Source organism: Cylas formicarius, unplaced genomic scaffold (genome assembly GCF_029955315.1).
Source record: "Cylas formicarius isolate icCylForm1 unplaced genomic scaffold, icCylForm1.1 PGA_scaffold_4__25_contigs__length_36172078, whole genome shotgun sequence".
NCBI lineage: Eukaryota > Metazoa > Arthropoda > Insecta > Coleoptera > Brentidae > Cylas > Cylas formicarius.
Window position 1 is genome coordinate 9,608,834 of NW_026844334.1, and position 23,616 is coordinate 9,632,449.

General features: G+C 38.3%; 1 protein-coding gene across 2 annotated transcripts; it reads right to left on the reverse strand.

Moving 5' to 3' along the window:
• Window positions 1–420: 420 nt before the first annotated feature.
• Window positions 421–23,275, reverse strand: LOC132700392 (WD repeat and FYVE domain-containing protein 3). Of its 2 annotated transcripts, none has more exons than XM_060667673.1 (37): window positions 23,020–23,275; window positions 21,459–21,693; window positions 21,001–21,246; window positions 20,118–20,276; window positions 19,836–20,028; window positions 19,590–19,776; window positions 18,151–19,135; window positions 16,897–17,216; window positions 16,676–16,832; window positions 16,464–16,601; window positions 16,160–16,401; window positions 15,840–16,111; window positions 15,559–15,780; window positions 14,862–15,184; window positions 14,584–14,791; window positions 14,403–14,522; window positions 14,060–14,345; window positions 13,777–14,005; window positions 13,548–13,720; window positions 12,858–13,497; window positions 12,404–12,778; window positions 11,989–12,350; window positions 10,771–11,597; window positions 10,165–10,714; window positions 9,814–10,044; window positions 9,526–9,751; window positions 8,938–9,474; window positions 8,667–8,877; window positions 7,921–8,174; window positions 7,669–7,858; window positions 6,854–7,089; window positions 6,568–6,798; window positions 3,502–3,661; window positions 3,299–3,445; window positions 2,162–2,273; window positions 1,923–2,103; window positions 421–1,835 (listed from the first exon to the last, which is right to left on the reverse strand). In XM_060667673.1, exons 2-37 carry the CDS (start codon window positions 21,669–21,671, stop codon window positions 1,725–1,727), a joined length of 10,254 nt encoding a protein of 3,417 aa, XP_060523656.1. In that variant the 5' UTR covers window positions 21,672–21,693; window positions 23,020–23,275; the 3' UTR covers window positions 421–1,724. The 2 variants fall into 2 exon arrangements, with proteins under 2 accessions (XP_060523656.1, XP_060523655.1); XM_060667672.1 differs by having other exon boundaries at window positions 422–1,835; window positions 23,050–23,275.
• Window positions 23,276–23,616: the final 341 nt, after the last annotated feature.

The following is a 23,616-nucleotide window of genomic DNA, read 5'->3' on the forward strand; positions in this document are numbered from 1 at the left end:
ACTTTAAAAATAAGACTATGAATATTAATTTCAAAATTTCATGCATTTCATGATTCACCTGTGATGTTTATATATATTTATATATATAAATATTTATATACCTTTAAATAATACATTGTATTATTTAGAGGTAGACTTTGTATTATGCGTGGGTAACCTTCTTCAACATACCACAAAGCATTTTGTGATGGGCTTTCACAAAACCAAAATTAGGTTCTACAAATTGACTATATTAAAGATTATGTTATTAAGGTATGGGCGACACAAAATAAACAACTATGAGTTTCCTTTAAATCAAAATTTAATGTGAAACAACATAAATAACAAATTTAACTTAAAAACTATATCACAAAAATTATCAGATAAAAATTGTATAAGTAACATAAAAATATAAAATATGAAATATTATATATTTTTATATTTATATTCTATTATATAAAATTGAGGAAAACAAAATGTATCCAAATAAAAATGGAAAACGATAGACAAACCTTAATTCATAATAAATAATATATAAAATATGAAAGGTAATAACCAATAATAAATTTTCATTTAAGTTAAAACAAAATCAACAAAAAAATGTTTTGTATACAATTTAATGTTTTTGCATCTTCTTCATTTATATCCATTATGCAACTTGCTCAAAATTGGGTTTTCAAATGAATTGACTAGAATTCCTAATTATCGTAAAAATATGTCCAAAAAAAAAAGTGAAAACAATCAATTGCAAACAAAACAAATCTAAAACAGGCCAGAAACACTTTCAATTAACATCAAATTATTTCTATTATATTTAACATCATAATTGTTGGTTCTATATAATACATTACAATTTATATAAATATATATAATTAGCATTATTATGTGTACACATTTATTCTACAGGGGACCGAATTTATCAGTTTCTAGGCAGGAGTTCTTTGTAGAATACAATACAATGCTCCGCTTAAATTGTATACCCGCCTAAAATACACTTCTACATGTAAAATTTTTAGAAATTCAAAATGCCAGAAATGTATTTTAATTCGCGGCCACGAAAATACGCGACTGTGAATTGAAAACCGTCGAACGGAGTCTATAACAATAATAATTGAATAATAAGTTTTGAATCAGGTATCGCAGCCAAAAATTATTTGGTAAAATATTTATTGTCTCATCTAAGACTACATGGTAGATAATACTTCATGAAGGTTGTTTGTTTAGCACAAAAAACTATTATCTGCCCATCCAAAACCCAAAAATTATCGCTAGTGATAAGGTTAAGTGTTCGCGTTTTTTATTTCATTTTAAATATTGAGAAATTAAAATCATTCAAGTAATTTGGATACCACATCAAAATACCTTCCACTATCAGGTTCATAACAGACGAGAGAGCGCTTTCGAAAGAAAATATCACAACCAGAAAATTGAAAAAAATTTGCTAGTGAATTGACCGCTTTTGTAAAAGGAAAAATCAACAGTCCAAGTCCCCCGCATAAAAATTTCAGTTTCAGTTAATCTCCACCACCAAGTTCCATCATATATAAAAAAAAACTGAATTCATTTTACAAAATAATTCTTTACAATCAGCCCTGTTGGTTAATACTTCTCCTTTATTCGAGAACTGTGTCTCTTAATAAATTACCTACAAAATATATCCAACTCTCTACAAATATGATTTTGTACAGTTAAATATTGTTCTTAATATTGTAAGTTTCCTATGATATCCTTAGTGTAAAAGTGAATTATTTTTCACCTTTCAAAGCCGCGTAACAGGCCTGACAAACCCTTACCGGCTTTAAAATTCGCAGCCTCGAAATCTCGCTTTCAAACCTTGAACACCTCGAGCAAAACACCTTTAAAGAAACAAAAATACACTTTATAAAGCTGGTCTTGGTTTGCTTACTTCACCACGTATTAAATGAATTTTTTTTGATACTGACTTGCCCGCAGTTCCTGCAGTGATGTCGCCTTTCGTAAAGTGTAAACCTTACGTTACAATTCGCACAACCTTCAGCACCCTCGTCCTTTAGCCAATGGTCAGCTGCTCGGCCGACCGTGTCCGACACTGACCACGAAAAGACGCGACCTCTGGTATCCCCTACGTACACCACTCTGTGGTCCCTAAAGAACAACTGATTAGCATCTGTCTGGATCGCACTTTCCTACGCAGTGATCTTACTTGGAAACTGCCAACGCGGTGATAGAAGCTGGTTCCGCGTTATCCTTCCTATCGTATGCCGTATGCATGGTTAATTTGCTTCTAAAAACTAGTTGTCTTTGCCATTTGAAGCCTAAACATGCGACCAAATATTAGACATTTAATTCAAGGCTAAAAAGCCTAAAACTAGGTGCTCCTTCTAAAAATGTGGTAAAAAATATCTTTAATAATAATAATAATAATAAAGGTCTTTATTTCCAATAATCAACAAGTCAATAATAAACAAAAACAAATCAAATCAGTTGAGTGATGTATCACTGACCTGTTCTTTATTTTCTCGAAAGTTTTAAAAGATATATTAGAATTATATCACAATTCTAGAAAGACATAAGAAGTTAGTTAAAGAAGATAAAAAATACAACCAACAAAATAAAACTAATACTAATGATCAGAGAGAGAGAAAGAATACTATTTAAGTTATTTCAGGAGTAGAAGGACATTCAAGACTACGTGAAGTCTAGTAGTTTCTAACTGAAATTATTATAAATTTGATTCAAGAAAATGTTGAACGGTGCAAAAAAGTCAATCATGAATTGGATAGTCGCAACTATCAGCTGCTCAGGTTGCTCTGGCAGGAAATTGAAGGTTAATTTTATGAAGAATTCCATGGGCAGCAGATATGGAAAATTCAAAATAGAAATGTGTAATGTAACTGAAGAAAGTATTGATGTATGCCATAAAATGGACGCCAGACACTAGATGAGTATTCACGATGAGATCACAGAAGGAAGGAATACAAATTCTTGGGTCTATCTCCTAATAAAACCAAGCATCCACAACGCTTTATTATTTAAATGACTACAAAAGTGAAGACTTGCATATATCCTAGATCATTAATATTCAAAACTTTCAATATTTCTTAGGAGCTTTTGATGTAGGAAAGAAAATGGCTTTTCATTTTGAAAGGTTACGATTCATGCCATTTTAACTTATCACAATTGGTGAGATGATTTTATAATACAATGGCAGCAAAAAGAAAAATGGCCAGAGTGTGAAACTGGCGCTAACCCATTTACAGAATAGAGACTAGTTGCCATGATCAAAACGAGGTCTTAATCTTAAGTTACCGGTCTCACAACCACATCATTAAATAAATACCTGTTCGAAGTACGTGCAACGGATTAACACTTTTTTTCTTCGCGTCGATAATTATGAACGAGTCCGTTAAGCTGGTGTCGGATTTGCTGGCGCGCAATCCCGAACCATCGTCGACATCTAAACTTGCGCTGTCAGCGCTATTGCCACCTGCAACCAGACCAATTGAACGCGAACCATATTCGATTTTTCGCAACAATACTCACCCTCGCTCTTCCTAAATCCCGCGTGAACTCGGGACCGCCTTCTTCTCGCGGGCGCGACCGGTGGTACTGACTCTTCGACGTCACTGCATGTTTCCTTCTCCTCTTGCTGTTCGTTTTGCCGCTCTTTTGTGCTTCCTTCCTCGGATATATTTATATCGACCTTAAACAAAATTGTTTTGCACGCAGCACGCGGAAATCCCGATCAAAAATCAGAAACGCCAACCTGAGAATTTCTGGCGAACTTAGTTTTACATTTAAAAGAATATTTTCGTTTGTTATTTTCTATATTATTGTTTCAAATAGTTTTATAGAACAAGAGGCAAGTTTGTTATTTACAATAAATTATTTACCACATATACTAACTAACCAAAACTAAGAGATGTAAATTTAGTAAAGTTATATTGTACGACCAAAAATATAGTCCTTTGACGTTCTAAGTATTTTACAGTACCTTAACCGCAGCCTTTCGCGGGACAGTGGTAAAACCCATCCCAACAGATGCTTATTCTTCATTAAGTAGGTCTTGCCTGAGATGGACCGCAACGAATATTTGTAGAAACTTGAAATTTTTATTTGAAACTTGTGTTTTGAATTTGAAATATGTCAGTTGAAAGTTGACACTTGTATGTGGTGTTTTTCAATTAATTTTATATAAATTTTTATATAGTTAAGGGTTATTCACGGTGAGTGTCCTATTTGACGTTTGTGAAGAATGACTTACCGTAAAAACCTGAAATCTTGGTCACTTGTGCAAGCGATTATGAGCTGCCTACGTAAAATATTGTGGCCATGCGATGTTGCCAGATGTACTCGTAATGTATATCGACTTTTGTTTTTTAAACGAAACTCCTTGTATATTATTACATTTTCAGATTCTGCGAAAGATTTTGGAACTTTTTATGTAACATGTACCATACCTATCCACCTAACGTTTTCGGAGATAAAAAATACTTTTTAAGATATTTGGCAACAAACAACCCGATATAAAATAATATTTTTTTCGCAACCTGAACATCTAAACGCGTTCATAAGATAAGGTCCGATTGGCAAGATATAAAAATCCATGTTACGTGGAAATTTTAAATGGAACATCCAATATTTTATATTGGTACGTAAATGTGCAATTAATTTGATATCTAAAAGTACTAAACTGTTGTATATCTATTTTAATTCGTTTTCGAATTATAAGCGAATTAAAGCAATCACATTTCATTTGGGTAGCAGGCTCTGGCCGGCCATGATGACGTTTCCTATAAAAAAATAACTGACATCTCTAGATGCATTCGGATTTCTCATTTTTTCGCATTTTCATAGTTAAAAGTTGCATTTATTTGAGAAAGCAAGATAGCAAGAAAACAAGATAGCACATAATGATGCAATGCAATGCAATGATGAGTGTCAAAAAATTGTTTCAAGAACAATATTTGTCACCAGTGTTTAAGAAAACGTTTAATAGAATTGATGTAAATTTCCGAAACCTACGTACGAGAAAAGTGATTTCACTATACATTTAGTTCCAACTGTTTTGTTTGATGATAGATAATAAAAAAGATATTTATATCTACAACGACAATTTGAACGAGGAAAAATATAGTGATATTTTACGAACAGTAGTTACAGATTTTTTAGACAATTTGCCATTAGCGTTACATCTCCCAGATGTTGGTACCAACTTGTTGGAGCTCCGGCTCATTGCACCGGGTTCGCCAAATAATGTTGATACCTACCTTTGGAGCGCTATTAAAAGAAAGAGTGAATTAAACAATAGAAGATTTGGAACGCCATGTCAGACAGGCTTTTCAAGAACATGCTCCAAATGACATTTAAAGAGCCAACAGTTTCTAATGTTATGTAGTCAATTCATGAATGTCTTAGAGCAAATGGAGGTCATTCCAAGCATATCTTGTTTGTATGTAATTGAAAACAATTTAAAACCGTTTATTAGTCTTTAACATTAGTTTTGTGTATAACAGTTTCTATGAATATTAAATTTTTGTTGGCATATGTATTTCGTTCCAGTTTCACTGTTACAATTATTCATTTGAACACACTTATAGCGGAATCTTAAGGTTATTTATGTCAAAGACAATTTTTTTTACAAAAAACGCCACCATGGCCGACCACAAACTTCGCTTTAATTGTAATATTTTAGTTTTTTGCTTATAACTCGAAAACCGAGTATAGTTTGATACTTTTAGATGCCACCGAACATGGATTTTTAAATCTTGCCAACTGGGCGGCCTTATCTTATGAACGCCCCTGTACGTTAATTCTTATACTATTAAATTGCTTTCTTTATCATAGTAATGATAAAGCAATTTAATAGGAAACCGCAACCAAAAACTCAAGTGTACGGGTTGCGAAAAAAACTATTATTTTACGAGTGGTTGGTTACCATATTTCTTAAAAAGTATTTTTTTATCTCCGAAAATGTTCAGGATAAGTATAGTACATGTTAGGTAAAAAAGTTTCAGAATATTTCACAGAATCTAACAATGTGATAATATGTGTTCTATTAAAAAACAAAAGTTGATATACTTTACGAGTATATCGGCAACACCGCATGGCCAAAAATAGTTTACATATATATTCGCTTACAGTAGTAACCTACATTTCACGATTTTTCCTTAAGATATTCTCCATAAACGTCTAATAAGACACACCGTCAATAACCCTGTATAACATATAAGTTTCTTATAAAAATCTTGAAAGCTGTCAACTTAGTGGCAGGTAAATTCCAAGAGAATAACCCTATGGACAGTAAAGTCGACAATTTTATTATAATATAGTTACAGATTTTTTTTTTAAGTTATTTTTCAGTTTTTCTTCAGAGAAATAGTTACTACCCCCACGCATTGCCGCTTTCAAACGAAATCTTTGAATTTATTGTGATATAGGTAACAAATTGCACCGTTTTTCACAATCTTTGTTTTGTTACTACTATTACACTATAAATTACACCATCGAGTGAAATTTTACCAAATTTTTTTATACGAATTATGGGCGTTTGATTTTTGACTGAGATTTAGGTCACATTCGCCTATGTGCACCGGTCAATCTACGTACTGTGCGTTTATGCGTGATATCTTCGGAGAGGCTACTCTCAGACCCTGATTTAATGAGGCTTCCGTCGCTAGCCACGTGGATCTGCTTCACCAATCGGTGGTGCGCAGAAATCGGTTTTACCGGTTCGTTGGTTATTTCCTGATTCGGTTTGTGTTTCGGCGACTGCATCCTGTGAGTGGGCGTGGCCGAACCCTCCTCGATGGGCACTTGGACGTAATCGATAGACCACATCTAAAAGAAAACATGTGTAGGGCTATCGATAATAATGCGAGTCTCGACGCGCTACCCTCGTCACGCCATCTGTAGAACCCGTCATAATGACGTTTAGGGGGTCCCAGTCGTGCGCCTGTGAGAATGCCACGCAAAGGATTTGTTGCATGCGGTCGGCGCGTCCGACGCAAGTGTTAACCGCCGCCAGAGGGCACCCGTTTATGCTCCACACGTGGAGCCAGGTGGCAGCACACGTCGCTATATCCCCGGTGAGTTCGTTAACGGCAACTGCCGCTATTGGCCCTGCATGACCTACAAAATTGACTTGGATAGAACTTGAGACTTACGCTCAAATAAACAAAAACATAATTTTTAATGATTGATTTGATTAAGAAACAACCCACGAGAGAATTATGTGATTTGTAGAAGCAATAATGATTAACAAATAATTATCACATCAATTAACTAACTTTTGTCTTTGATTTCGTGAATTTTTGGAAAATTCAAGAAAAAAAAGGTTGACCTAAACAAACTAAATTGGGACATTTGTGTTGAAAAGCAAACTTCTGTGAAAAAAAAAGACTAAAATTGTAGATCAAAATTTTATACGTAGAAATCTTGGTACATATTGTAGAAACTAAATAATTGGTCAACCTCAGGTTGTCATTTGGAGCACCTGTTGGAAATAATACAAGAAATAAGTAAAAAATGATTTTGAATACGTGTGATCAGATTTTTTTAATAAACCGAGATTCTTTTTCAACCAAAAGTTCGGAATATAAAAAAATATGAAATAAATGAAAATTAGATGTTCAAGCAGCTTCATCATTTTTTCTGTTTCAGAAATAACAGTACATTTTGCACACACGTGATTTGATATTTTAAGCAAACCTCTAAGTTGCCTGACGAAAACGCCCCGCGACAGGTCCCATATGATCGCCGAACAATCTCTCGATCCAGAAACTATGACATTATAGGCGGGACTGACGGCCAAACAGGTTACGGCGTCCGTGTGGGCGTACAAATTGTGCTTGATGCAGATCGATTTTTTCCTAACGTCATACTCCCAAACGGTGACGACCTAAAACGGGCAAAAAAATTGAAAAACTCAGCTCATAGCTCCGAGTATTGAGAGAAACTCACGGAACTGGTTCCCGCGGTTATGATAATTTTCGGCGACGCGCACACGCACGCCAAAATTTCGCCCATATTTTGTTCGACACTCTCTGACACGAAAATGGCCTTGTCGCTGTCGTAATTGCCTATTCGAATAGAATGATCCGCGAAGCCCCACGCTACGTACTTACTGAACGAAGGAGGCATTAAAACCTTATTCTGTTCTACAGCTAATACAGTCTTGTCGATATGGAGAATTTGGCCTACCGGACCCTTGACCTCTGGAAAATTTAAGAAAAACAAGGTTAACCTAACTTTTCATGTGACGTCAACAAAACAGAGCAGCACAACGGGCAAAAACTAAATTAATGTCACAAAAATTATGTTGTAACCAATTAATAACCAATAAAGTGACACAAGGGGCAAATTTCAAAGGAACTCGAGAAAATCGCTATTTTTTGCGTTCTTCATTTTTCATACGTCTTACTTACGTATCCCATTGACTCCGCGAGTTTGATAGGGAGATCGGATCTGTAAGCTGTTAGTTAAACCTTGCTTTTCTATTATCCTTCACCTAATATTTACGGTTTTAACAAATAATGTTAACACTAATGAGGTCACACAAATCGTCACGACACAATGGTGTTTGATTGATACATGTTTATATGACGTATTGAAACTGGGGAATCAAGAGAGTAAAACTCACGCAGTGGAAACAGCAAATAGCAAATTATGCAATTAAAAATGTCAAACAGTAGAAAATGGATTGATACCTTTAATAGGCTGCAAAGAAGGCCTCAAATTGTCAAGATGGTGAAAAAATAATTTTTCCGGCTGGGGAAGGCTGAACGCCTGAACTAACGACCCAGTGTCTATAACGGAAGTTCTGTTGCCCGCCCCTCCCATTTTTTTACACGGATGTGGTTTTTTGAATAACTGTTTCGGTATCTGACCGAAATTGTTGATGAAGCCGATGGTGGCATTCTGAAATTTTTTTTATATATTTCGTGAAGAAGAACAAACATCTAGCGCGCCCCCAAGTACCTTTTTAAGGGGATCGTCGATGTTGTAGATGTCAACATTGCCTTCGTAAAACAAATGGTGGAAAACGTTGATGGCATCGACAGCAGTCTGACCTTGCTGTTTGTATCCAAAAATAAGATCGATCCAATGGTGCAAATTTTGAGACACATAATCGCATTCCAAAGCCATCCTGTGAGCTCTTATGAATTCTCTCGGATCTTGTTTGGCCCAAGGTGGCAATACGACATCGCCCAAGGCGACGCCATTTTGTTTAACGCCCAAATCGAACCGGTTGGAATTTTCCAAAAATTCCGGCAAATAAAAGAACTCCGGAATGAGTTCCTTCACGTCGGCCATATTGTGCTTCGAAGCCGACAACCAAGCTTCTTTTACGGAATGAAACATCCGATCAGCCAAGTCGAAATGACCACCTTGGAGCCTGAGAAAATGTTGAGTGAACGGTTCCAGCCGCACGAGGTAGGAACATACTATCATCGCGCTGGAATAATGAGTTCCGTAATGATAGGGTGGGGTTTCACCGTGGGGGTCGTCCCATTCCTAGAAAATATTTTGGGTAATGCTAATCTCAAAGATACCATGAAAAATTACTTTAAACCGTTTTCTGAACTGTTCTAATCTTTCCACACTCTGAGCACCCATGGGCTTGGTAAAGTCTCGAAAACTTAAAGGGTCTGTCAGATCCAAATCTTCCGAATCATAATCCGCCAATATCCACGGGAAAACAGGGTACTGCATCAAGTCGTTATACGATCTACCGGCTAGAGTGTTGAGGTACATCAGGTATTGAAAATTTGATATTTCCCCTCGTACCCATCTAAAACAAAGCATTCGGGTGGTCTTAAATACATACCTTCTTTTATTTTTCAATTAACTAACCTCTGGGTCACACTTGTTTCCCCAATAAGATTGCTCAGCAAGCTCGTAGCTTGTTCAACGTTTGCTGTTCTTTTTTGTCCCGCAACCGACTGTTGCGCGCTATCCGCGATACCGGTTGCCGTCGACATAAAACGCTGATACACTTTATTTCTTTGTTTTCTCGGGAAAGCCAATAAGTAATTTCTACCGTCTCCCGAAAATACCTCCAGGGCCATTGGCTGAAGAAGGTATCTACAAATCGCATTCCCGCTTCTGAACTGACACCACTCAACACATAAAAAATATAACTACACTAATTTATCATTCCATTCAATAAAAATCCTACTTTTTCTTTACTAGAGTAAGGTTTACCTTCTTTTATGAACTTCCCGTACATCGTCGTAAGAGAATTTCGAGCATTGTCTCATGGCTCTTGATCGTCTCGGCGACCCAGGATTCGGCAAGATCGGTTCGTATTCATGGGCGTTGTTAGGCACCCCATCAATGTCTCGAATTTCCCGGTTTTTCAGCAACGTAAATCCATCTACGACGTAGCAGTGTTCCTGTCCGAACAGCAACAAACCTTCCGTGGTGTCTAATCCTTGGATTCGGGCACATCTGAACATGTAACTAATTTTTTCATTATGCTCGAGTAACCGTAAAAGCGTCTGATTGTCTGGCGGAGTCGACGGTTGTTCCTCCTCGTTATCGTTTTCTTCGGGTTGATCTTCATTATCCGACGTCAGCCTCGCTAGATGAGGAAGGGCGGTATAGGGCAACGGTGAAGGTTCATCGGTAACGCTATCCGATCTTTCCGGCGGATCGGCTGTTAAACCGCTTACTCCATTATGTTGCCTGAGCTGCAGTGCCTGGTAATAGTCTTTGCTGTGGTAGCTTGTTGCCACCTTATACTTTAGCAGCCCTTTATAAAAAAAATCATATAATGAGGGAAAACTATGTGTATTTGACATAACAAACCTCTTTCATAATCAGACCTATACGGGTAATGCACATAAAACAGTTCGTTCTTCATCGCTTTCTTTCTCATCCTGTGGGGACCTTCGGTCATGTCTAACATCCATTTGTCCAAAGGGCACGGCACCGGAGGACCCCACAACCCCCTCTCCCTAGTGAGTTCGACTTCCGTTTGTAGCCACTCCTGATGGACGTACCTCTGAGTGTGGTGCGTAGTGTTCTGGTGTTGTTGCCGTTTCAACTCTATCAGATCTTTTATTAGGCCGATATGGCTGGCCATCCACTCCAAAGCCTGCCTCCGCCCCATTCTTATTCTCATCCTGGTAGTTTCCTCTTTCCTGACCTTCGTTCGGCTTGCCAAGCGCGTTAAACCGCCGGTGACCTTGTGGATTTTCGACTGGATCTGATTGTGAAGTTCCCAGGGCACCCTGTAGGTGGCCTTACGTTCGGCATCGATATAATTCAACCAAAGCCTAATCGCCGCATCGTAGACTTGTTCTCGAACCGTGGACAGATCTGGTGCTTTAGAACAGGAGCCCGGCGGCGCTAATGTTACCTTAAAAACTTCTTCGATCGCAGGTTTCTTGCAAACGTATAGTTCTTCCCAGACGCGCGATGCCGCAGTTGCCATCAGATTTCGACCCTGGTGCGAATTCAGAAATTCGTCACGGGATTCGACGTCTTGGCCAGGGTTTACGTGCCACGTAGTTTTCGGACCCGACGCGCCAGTTTCTAACGCTATTCGCATATCGGCCGTTAATTGGAGCAAGCAATAAGTAAGACATCCTATGAAGTCTAATTCGTGATTGCCCGCGCCGAATACTATCAACCTAATAGCAAAACGCGACCATTAATTTAAACAAACGAAAGTTTACAGGCCACTATTTTCAACAATAAATAAAACAATCAGGATATACTTGCTTATTAATTAGAAGGCCATTCAAAAATCAGTAAGCAAAGCACATGATATAAACATAGCACGCAAGATTTAAAACCTGCATATAGTTGTGAAACGTATTGCGGATTTTTCACGTTGCCTCATTTTTTTTTTATATCTTTATTACATTTAATGTTCAATTTATATGTCACTTCTAATAAACGAAAAATTATTTGGAATTTCCATAAATTTGAAGGTCTCTTGCCCGAAGAACCTTTCAAGATTTTCTTCCATATTTAAAATATCACTATTCACCTCTTATATATAATGGGTGGCAAACATACCTGTTGGTGGTCAGCTTGTGAAGCGCCTCTAACACTGACATTTGATCGGCTATAGATTCTGTGTTTCTCGATAACAGATACAATATAGTCCTGTTGAGGCAATGATGGAGGTTTTCCAAACTCAAGTTCCCGGTTCTCCTTTTCGCCTGCCCGATGAGTTTAACGATGAAATCGAACACGTCGTGCGGATCCCTGTCGAGCGCCCCCTGCCACAACTTATCGACGATGCGAGCCGTAAGATAAAAGACGTTGGGCGCCACGTGTTGAATGTGCGCGTTTGCGAGAGGCACTATGGGTATGGCGGCCTGGTCACCTACTAGCATATCCGCAGCTAAAAGGTGTTCCATTAACGTCACCAAAATCTGAAACGCTGTTATTAAGCGCGAGTCGGCAAGGTCGTAAAACCTGTTTGCACCTCTGTCTGATACGCGACCTGCTGATGATTGGTCGAATTCTCGGGATACGCATCGAGAACCAAGTCTATTATAGGCGGAGTTTTGCCGGTATTCGACAAACTCAAAGCATCGACCGCAATCACCCTGATAAAATCCACGATATACTGTCTGGCAGGGTGAATCGTTAAAGGCTCGTCGTCCGACGGGCTATTCGAGATTAACACCAAATTTTCGCATGCCTCATCGCCACCCGGTGTAGACGCGCCACTACTAGTCGGGCTGTCTTCCGAATGATTGGGCAACGGAAAAAGAACACTGGCCAAGGCCGTCAGCACCTCGGACGACATAAATATCGGCATAAATTCAGGCATATTGTGATATAACTGAAAGAGAACCTGAAAATGGGAGGTTTCGTAAACTTTCAATTCTGCACCAAATTGAGCCTTTTTTTTTTCTTGTCCAAGAGATTAGTACCTGTATTATCGAGACAGCATGGTCTTGTAACCACTCCGGAAAGGCGGACGGATCCGAGTGCACCAAGTGCCTCATCATGTCCAGCAGCACCACCACCGCCTCAGAGCATAGGTTAATCCTGGGAACGACACTGTTTATAGGCTGGTTGTTTATCGAGCCTCCCCACAGGAACGCCCACACCGTATCCAAATCAAACTTGGTGTCGGCCGGTAATAGTTTCGCCGGCTGACCCAGCATTAGGGCTGTCAAGAGAAAGTAAAGTTCCGGAACGTCCAGGTGCGCGTTGAGAAACCACTTCAAGTATTGGAAACCCGGAATGTGCACGGCTTCCGATCTTAACTCGTTGTTCCCTATGATGGAACCGTTGATCGAACAGCCAAGAACGACCGCCATTTTGTTGTGGGTTACTTGTTCGATGTGTCGAAGCCACCCTCCATTGCTCGAACCTTCTCGGAATCGCGATATTAAGAAGGGACTCGAACATACTGCTACCAAAATGCGAAACGCCCACACTATGGTGGTAGAGTGCAGATTGGGTTGCATTAGTAGTAACAGCCAATCAAAACCCAGCACTTTAGAAATTTCTTCACCGACTTGGTTTCGGCTCGAAAACACTAGAGAGTGTAAAATGGTCAAACACCTGAAAACAAATGTTGGGCAAACGCAATTTTGACTTGATTTGAACCCTACTTATTTCTTAGCAAAATATTTTCTGATTCGGCGTCGCCTTCTTTAAGGATGATGCTTCTTTCGTTAACTGGAGTCAAATGGGGTATCGTCGACGTTATAAATTGACCAAATAACAATAAATCATTAGCTCTGGGCTGACTTCCCAGCAGCACAGTCAGAAGAGAGAAAAGGACCTGCGTTTTAAATTTTCAAGCTGGCAGAAACATCATCACAAGGCAGTCGATCTTACCTGCCTGGTGGCCGGATGTTTTACTTCCAAAATAACGTAGAGAAGTTTTTCGACCAAATTTAAATCCCTCATCACCCAAGTATTGTGCCGTTTTTCATTGGATTCGGAGGCCAATTCGTAAAGGTGCTCCAGGTGTGATCGCAAGAGGTCGCCGGGAGCTTCGTGCCACACTTCGAGATCGCAGAGCAAATCTTGGAATGCCAGTCGGTTAGGTATGGCAGACGACTCCCTAAATATTTAACCAACAACAATTGTCGAACTGTGGTGCGGAAATGAGTTCTACCTGCCGCTGTCCACCGTTCCGACTAATCCGAACGCTAAATGCAAAATATGCGAATTGAGCAAATGTCTTTTACGTCTCAACAGCATGGCCAACGTCTGATAGCTGCGCCGGCGGTCCATTTCCGCTTGCGCCACTTTGTTGCTGCGCACGACGCAAACCAAAGCCTTTACCCCTGCGTAAAGGCTCTCCACATCTTGCGCCATGGCTATGAGCCCCAAGAGAACCGAGCATCCACCTACCGTGTCGACGGTGGTGGCTACCGGCCGGGGACAAAACACTCGTACGCCTGAAGAAGAATTCACAAACATGTCACAAAGCAAGCCAGTAATTTTGGTCTGCTTACCCAGATAACCGATAACAACACCTCCAAGGGTTCTAGCAGAGCCAGCCAAGTGACCCGCGGAGTTATGAAGGATTCTGATAGGGGTTGCGCTCTCGTGACTCGACATCCCCAACTGTTTAGCTGAATTTAAAATATCAGAATGTCGTCATCGATATGTTTTTTACTTTTTGTGATAAACTACCTATTGACTTGTTGTCGGTTCTGCTGTACACTTTTCGAATTTTATTCAAAGTTAGCTGCGACACGGCCTTGGCATTTAATCCGAAAACAACTTTCTCTTCTGATACAAGCTGAACAGGATCGACGGTGGAGAAATTTGGTGCTAAGAACGAGCCCATATAATGGGGACCCAGTTGGTACATCTGTGCGACCGTTGCTGGAGTCAAGACCTAAAACATTTACGGGAGTCATACGCCCACCTTAATAACCATTTAATCTTGTAATTTCAATAGAACCTACCTCTTCAAACAAATGACACGGACCTTGCTTCCAGCACAACCTAGAATACCTTCTCCATGCGGGTGGAGTTCCAATGTAACCGTAAACGGAGGTAGCCACATTCAAATTAGCGGCGGGACCTCCAGGATTTTGAGATATATAATGCATTTTTTGCGTGTGAATCTGTTGCCCGTCGAGGTATAGGGAAAACGAGGAGTTTTTTAGAACAGCTCTGTTCAAAACCACCACCACGTAATGCCACTGACCTTCCTGAAGGATATCGGGGCACCAAACTCTTGCGCCGTGTTCTCCCGTGCCGTCCGGTTCCCAGTCACCATTTATATCTGTAAGTAATATTTCACACTTTTTTGAAATTCGTCTTTTTGTTTTGTGTTATAATTCTACTATGGTACTGCAAAAGCGAACCAAGCAGCAGACCCTATCAATATTAAATTGAGCTTTTTATTTTACTGATTCCCCTACAAGGTGCTTAACTGATGACAGAGATATTTAACAGCCTCCCGACTCTACCTAAATATCCAATTTATATTGCAGCATTGCTAAATTTTGTCTGGAGATTCCCTTGTCAAGTCATTTACAGTCATCTCAGTCTCAGTCTCTCTAAACCAAGCTAACCAAATTTTAGTAAAATCATTAATTTTTAAAAAACCCGATTAACAAAGCAATAAGGTATAGCACAAGATCCCGCCACACCTACTATTTGGAACTCTGGTTTCCTGGGTGGATATAATGAAAGCCTTGTCTCTAGTTGACAGCACGATGGACAAGCAAACCAAGTGGTCTTCCCTTCCGCCATTGTAGCTTCTCACGAGCGTAAGCAAATGCACTGAATGTGGATCAGTTCTGGGATCGGAAAATTTTTCGACACATATCCAGCTCGAGTAGCTTAGGCCAGTTTGGGGTGGAAATAGACGATCGCCTAAAAAATACAAACGGCAAAATTTAATTCTCCCACGCCTACTCACTGCAAAATCTTACCAGAACCTATTCCACCCAATACGCTGCTATCTACGGTAGAGACCACGCTAGGACCGTTGGGCGATTGTGGCGCTATACTCGGCAAATAGAGGCAACCGAAGCCTTCGGCGGACATATCAAATTCGACAAACGGTGGAAGGGTGTAAGAAGATTGTGCTCGGAAATCCTTGGGGGTGGTCATGGACACTATAGTTTTGACGCGCGTCAAAGGCACGGGACCCCCACCCTGCTCGGTAGATCCCAAAGGCAGGCAACAAAGAGGGTTTCCCAATCTGTAAGATAAAACTACTTTCAAGTTCTTTTTTTTTATTAACAAGTACCGCAGAAAAGTTCTCAAGTCGATTGGCTCCAAGGCTTGGGCAGCAAGCCTCTCCAGCATGTATTGAAAAGGATTGTGTATTGGATGATTTTCGTTCTGCAAAGGGGCCGCTCCTATCTCTAAAAGGTAGCTCACGAAGTTTTTGTCGCACATAATTTGCTGATTACGTTCGTTTCTCACTAAAGATTTAATAACTTCCGCTATGTATTGCTGAAGGTTCACGTATGTTTCGTAATTTTCGTCCTGAAAACGTACGCCAATCCATGTAGAGTGTAACGGTAAACTTGTGCACAAAAAAAACTTACATTGATACACGGCAGGAGTTGCAACATACAGATCACAACACCAGGATGAACTATAATGGGATCCGGAGATGGAGGACTTAAATTTAAACTGTTTATATTTGAACGTTTGTTATCCTTTATATTATTATTCACTGTTGCCTAAAAATGTACAATTTCAAAAGACAGCATTAGCGTCACAAATGAAAAACCACATCTGCAGATCCGATACTTACCTGACAATCGCTTGATTCTCTTGATAGTGGCGGCGATTTGATTGAAAAAATATTGCCATTTACGTTTTGCCTGTCAAAGAGATCTAATGCCAAATCGTATAACAGCCTGTAGATGATAGTTGTGTAGGTCAACGAGGGCGAAATATCATCGGTGATACTAAAGGAGTAAACGGTGCCAATGTTCAGATTTGATACACCGCCCGATAATGTGTTACACTTACATGGGATTTGTAACCGACCCTATAAAAAGCTTGTGGAAAACCTCATGGCAACTGTTAGAGGACGGCTCAAAATCGCTTTCGCTGATGCTATCGACTTTCTGAGCTGAGAAACACCCGAGCAACCTCAAGGTATCGCACAGGCTAGTCCGGCATATTTCGTGGTAGAAAAACTTGGCGTTTGCGGGTTCGAATCTCATCGCAATGCATATCGTTTGAAAAACTAGATATAGTAAATTCAAAACTTGCGGATTTGTTTCTTTCCGGTACAGTCTGCCTTCGAGTGCCACCAAGACACTTGTTACATACACAAATCCATTTGCCTTAAAAAAAAAACATATACCGATGTAGGCGCCGCCGATGTCGAAGTTTAGTATTAAAACTTGGCCTCTGGCGATGATTATGGACAATGTTAGCAACGTGGTACCAAAAATGAGGGACACGTTTTAAAACACGTTTTTAACAACACCACCCTATGGCCTAGTAAGGTAGGTAAACAAGAAATGATGATGAGAATGGTTGATTGAAAAAAACAGGGATTTTGTTCTTGTCTTTTCAATAGCACAACTGTGGAAAAATTGAATTTGCCTTGTGATTGCTTTGGTCGCTTTTCAAGTTTTCTTCAACGAAATTTAATGTCCATGAACCGTTGACTGAAATACATGAAGATTGGTCTGTTTGCTCATGCTTTGACGCACGTACCTATAATTAACGGTCGTTCTAATCACAACGTTAAATTTGCTTTCTTTTCAAACAATAATCAAAAGCAAATACGCCTCTTTGTGATTATTCGGCTTCTCTTTTAACAATTGATAAGTCAACTTTGCGGCTGCATTCGGTATATACCAACAAAGTAGGTCAAATTTACATTTTTACATTTCAAAACAAAAGTATTTAGTTGCCACAGCCCGCCATTGCCAACGTCTATTTATTACTAAAGATTACTCATAAAGGGTAAAAACAGATATTTTGGTTTATGCCACATTTTAAATTAACACTTCAGACCTCCGACCTCATTGATTATAGACTCAAGGAACAAAATAATTAAGATTCCGAATCCTTTGACTGACTTGTTATAAAAGATTTAAGACCTCCAACCTCATTAATTATGGACTAAACGAAAAAATAATTAAGATTCCAGCTCCACTTGTTGATTTGGAATCTTAATTTCATTTCATCACGCAGTGCCAAGTTAAAATATGGTCAAACTAAGCAAGGATACATCTCCTAGTTTCTGTCAAATACGCTGATACTAACCTTTCTGAACACAGTCCTAGTGCGGTGCGATTCCTTAAGACATAATCGTAACGCCTCTAAAATATCTATCTTTAAATCTAATTCCGTTCTCGGTGCTGAATGTAAAGTGTTCAAAAGATGGCCCATGTCTTCGTCTCCCCCGCCAGCCAACACCAACTCTTTAATGATCCCCAAAATGGCGTATCGACATTCAACGTACTGAACTAGACCATGCACGCATTTGGCACCACCGCATTCTCTGAGAACGTTAGCATTTGCGGCGTTGCCATTGACAAGTAGCGTTATGGCCTCGGTGACCAAACCGCCCAGCCGTTCTTGCGATGGAACTAACGGACTCTCTTTACTCTTAAGCTTGGCCGATTTTTTGTTTTCTAAAAGGTTTCCGTAGCGCGTCAGTAGGGTCACGAACACTTCCAACAGCCCGACCTCGCGGTAAACGTCTTTGAAGAGAACATTATGTTTGAGAATATCGAGAAGCGTCCTCATACACAATATGCTGCACTCCACATAGTTTATGCTGTGCGACTTTAAAAAAATCGACATTGATATCAGCTCCTTGCACGGCACGAAGTTCAAGGAAAATACCAAGAACTCCACCAACTCGAACGACTTCTGCTGTATTTCAGCCGGTTTGTAGTGTATCCGTTCAATGAACTGACTCAGGGTGTTCTGATTTTCCAAAATGAAATAATTGGCATTATCAGAATGATATATGCTCGATATCGCGTCCAAAATGGTGTTACAAACCAACGTCGAGCTAGATTTGATAAACGTGTTCTGAAGCACGTGGAATGCTTGAATGTTCCTGACGCTGGTTCCTCGGCCCGAAGGCTGCGGGAGGATAAAACCCTGCATTTGAAACAGCGATCCCGTGGATGCCTGCGACGGTTTCAATTCGATATATCCACACATGCACAATGAAGTTATCATTAGCACAAGATTTCTTACGGATTCTTGGGACTCGCTGGATTTTTCATTTTCTAGCCTAAAAGGAAGTGTGGCCGGTTAAAATCCGACAAATCGCAAAAAAGGATAAGAGTACTCGATAATGACATGATTAATATAGCCGTGAATCGGGCTACAGCTTTGAGCAGATTTTAACAAAAATCTCCGAGGAAATCATTTCAAAATACGCGACAGAGCTGCTGAACTCTGAGGGATGCTGAGAATATTTAACTATATTCAAGACTAGAAACTAAGAAAATAAGTTAAAGCAATAGCCAAAGTGGTTTAAAATAACCGTTTACTGTGACAGTTGTTTTTGAGCGTTACATACATTAATTATTATTGCATAAGCTGGACTCATAGCCATTTATATCGAAAAGATTAAGAAATAGGTATCACTATAGGGAAATTATTTGATTCTAAAAATGAATGATATACAACACCACAAGCTTCAAAAGATTGATACAATAACATTTTCATAAATCTGTACTCACTTTAATAGAAAATCTGAGAGGAAAACGTATCCCTGGGCTTGCCGAAAGTCGTCCAACAAAACCGACGACACTTCACTCGAGTCTTTTAAAAAACAAAAAACAGTAACGAACATTTCGACGAGTTCCAACGGGGCCAATTCAGGTACTTTTTTCATGTTTTCTATGCACAGGGCTACACAGGACTTGGCTGAAGTGTAAATTATATTCAATGGTCTCACCGAGACACCAATCACGGCGATAACTTACAATGAATGTAACCTACGACCGGTGGCGTGAGACCGTGTCTCGATAATGTCATCAAAACTTCCGCCGCACTTTTCCGCCACATTACATTGTAAGATGGACACCACGAAGTTATTGCGGAAAACAGCAACGTCAAGTCGTCTTTTTTGGCCAGTTCTTCTGCAGGTATGCGATGACTGCACAGCCTAACCAAAAGCTAAAAAAAAAGTGCGGGAGTTATCATGCCACTGCCAGCGGGCACACCTCTACAATGACTAAGCGAATTGATTCGATTAGAATTGCTACCTGCACAAAGATTTTTTGTAAAAGTATTCTCCTTTCCATTGGCGTGAAGTCACTATTATTGTCTTTACTGTTTGATTCATTTTCGCAAATTTCTGGCAAATCGAAGAATAGGTAAAGACATTTTACCAATGTCGACGGTACAGACACTTCGGTCATCACCTAAAATATTACCGTTTAGAGCAAAGCTCAAATCAATGGCATTATATCTAAATGTGAAAATGCCTTAAAACACTACTGGAGGCAACAAAGCAAAAACCTAAACCGTCCTTATAATAATCATGAATTCAGAGCCACCCCCTTCCCATTTGGCGATAAATTGTGGAAGGAATAAAAGTGGATCTAATCAATGTTCTTCAAAAATAGAGAATCCTCAGAAATTTTCAAAAAATAGAATTATTATTTGGGAAGGACAAATTTAGTATTGGTATTTTGCCTTAAATATTATTATAATAACACAAAATAAAAATATAAGCTGGGCCAATAAAAAGTATAGTTTACTTTTACTTTTTACTTTTTAACTCAGAGACCAACTTTATAAAAAGAGAAATTCAAAAATTTAAAATATTTTTAAAACTATTAAAATTTGCAAACTTTTAAAATAAAACTTTATGAATTTCACTAATCTTTTAAAAGTATGAGTACTTCTGCTGTATTTCAGCCGGTTTGTGGTGTATCCGTTCGATGAATTTTTAAGGCGTATAGGTTTTTGAGGGACACTAAAATAACTATTTAAAAAATCAAAGATAAAAGTCAATAACAATACGTAATAAATCTAATTTTTCAATAAATAATTTCTAGAATACTGAGAGAATGCGTTAAAGTGGATGAAGCCTGAACGGTGACGTAATGGGGTACTCAACGAAATATTAAATGACTTATAAACCTGTACTAAAGTTCCATCCCCAGCGGCCAACAAATTGAGGGTGGACAGAAGCATCCAACCGTTACTTGATTCCTCGCAGTTTTCTATTTCCAAAAATTTGGCAATGGCGGCACTGGCTGCCTCTGTGCTTTGGTTGGAGGCACGTTTCCTAATCTCAGATGCCATCAGGAGCGAGACCTGGTGGCAAAACGATAGGATATCCCAAAATTTTTCATTCATGTCGCTCGTTGGACTTGAGCCAAATACCTAAAAGCAAAATAAGTGGCTAGTCTCAAAATAATTTTGGAATATGAGGACTGTTAATCCATAAAGAAATGTTTTTAGCTCATTTTTGGTAATAACTTGCCAGTGTCAAAATTATTTTGGAGTTGGAAGACTAATAATCCATAAACAAATTTTCTAGCTGATTTTTAGTAATACAGATTATTACAATTTTTGATATGTTGCGTGTCACTCACTTTGCAAAAAAGAGGCAGCATGTTGTACAACTTGTCATCCTTTTCTTTATCCGTTAGAGGGTGTGATGGATGCATGTATTCCAAGAACAACTTCTTAAGGTGCATAAGACCAAGTTGCGTATGCGTTGAAGATGGATCTCCCATCGTTGAATCTGAGGTTGAGGCAACAGCTGCGGATATACCGCTACCTCGCAGTTTGCGCACCAAGTTCATCAGAGGACAGGCTTATGAACGTCTAAAGAGATTTTTCATTTTAATGAATATATATATGGTGTCCCACAAATAGGATCTATGCGAGTTGATATTTTAAACTTGACCGTCAATTCTACAACAAATGTTTAATAATTTTATATACTATTATATACATAAACTATACCATAATTTTTGAAAAACTCCCCTAATCATTTATAATTTGATTTTACTTTAAAACCAGTTTTTTTTTAATACCTTATGTAACAGTAACTAATCGGATGGTACAGCGCGTCGTCGAAAAGTCAAAAATCAGTTAAAGCATACAAAATAGAGTTTTATAAATACGTATATAAAACAAAATAATAAAAATAAATAAATAAAGTAAATGTCTATAAATTATAAAAGGGTAACATAAACTAAAAAATTAATTAAACATACTTACGTAATTATACATTAAAAAAATAAAAAAATCAAATTTAAGCACAGCCAATAAGGTGTTAAACATTTGTAAATGATCTTGTCTTTAAAAAATCGATTAAAATTCTCTTTTAGCAATTTTGAAAATGCCGCTACCATTTTTTTTTATTTGTTCCTCGCTCTTATTTTAAATATTATTTGTTTTAGTGAAGAAAACCTTCAGATTGCATGCCTTAAAAAACAAGTTGAAGGATAATAAAATTTTAAAAAATTCAACCGTATCAATCGTACGAAATGTGAAAAAGAATTTTAATCTTTATTCTTTTCCGCAATTACCAAATTATACAAAGTTTGCCCTGCGCATTTATGGTCATTGTTGAAAATATTGCCTTAGAATAGAACGTGCATATTAAATAATTTAAAGCGCTCGCATCAGCCCACTTTTTTTAAAGGCCATTTTAAAAATAACAATTTTAATTTTGTAATATAAAAGCGCAGGTTTTTGCTAATTTGGACATTGACAAATAGCATAAAATATAATTAATAAACAAACTTTATATTTACACGGGGTGGTGACCAAGATGTAATATTATAAATATTCCGCTCAGTTTCAGCCCGATCGCATTTTAAAAGTTAATGCTTCTCAAATAATAGACAAAATGCGTTTATTACTTTGGGTATTCTTGCAAATAACATTAATCTAAAACTATTTGTGCATAAACGATGAATCACGCAGATGTTGAAATCAAAACTCGCGAATAAATTTTCATAGCAGTGTTTGTTTTTTTATTTTGCATTAAATCGAACGCTAATAATTTGGAATAGCATTGTAAACAAATGCGGATCCTAATAATAATAGACGTATATGTTTAAATAGACAATCGAAAAATAACTAAGATGTATAAATTACGATAAAAGTAGTTTGATATTTTTATAATTTCGCTATAATTACCATACTTAATCAGAAAAAAGATCGATTTACCCCTCGTACTAGCAGTTAGGCCATTTCACTACCGTTTTCTAGAGACCGATCAATTAATCAAACGCCGCAGAGTTCTATTATTTAATATTCACAAAATTTAAATAACCAACTATTCCGCGAATTGTCACAATTCACATTTCGGGACAGCTGATACTACACTCATTTCCCATTTAAAAAAAAAACGTCGCCATAAAATTAGTTCCGCTCCTTTCGACATCGTCCGAGAAACATCACTCTATCTTAAATGGTTTTTCCTCTACGTTGGGCTGTGTTGCCAGATCGATTTTGTTATTTCGGTTTGTAAGTATTTTTTCAGCGAGGTTAGACTATGCTATTACTACTAATTAGTTAGCAAACTAGAGTCCCTTTACAAAATGCTCAAATTAACGCTGTAAGCGTATTTATAAGCGTAGTTTTACCGTTCTAACTCAGGAAAATTATTTATTTGCAAACTGCAACAGCGCCCGAATGCTAATTGCAGGTCAATCCAAAGACAGGACCGACTTGGCGCAACATTTATTTTATTATAAGGAGCCGGAATTTTATTTTTTCCTCTATGTAAATTTA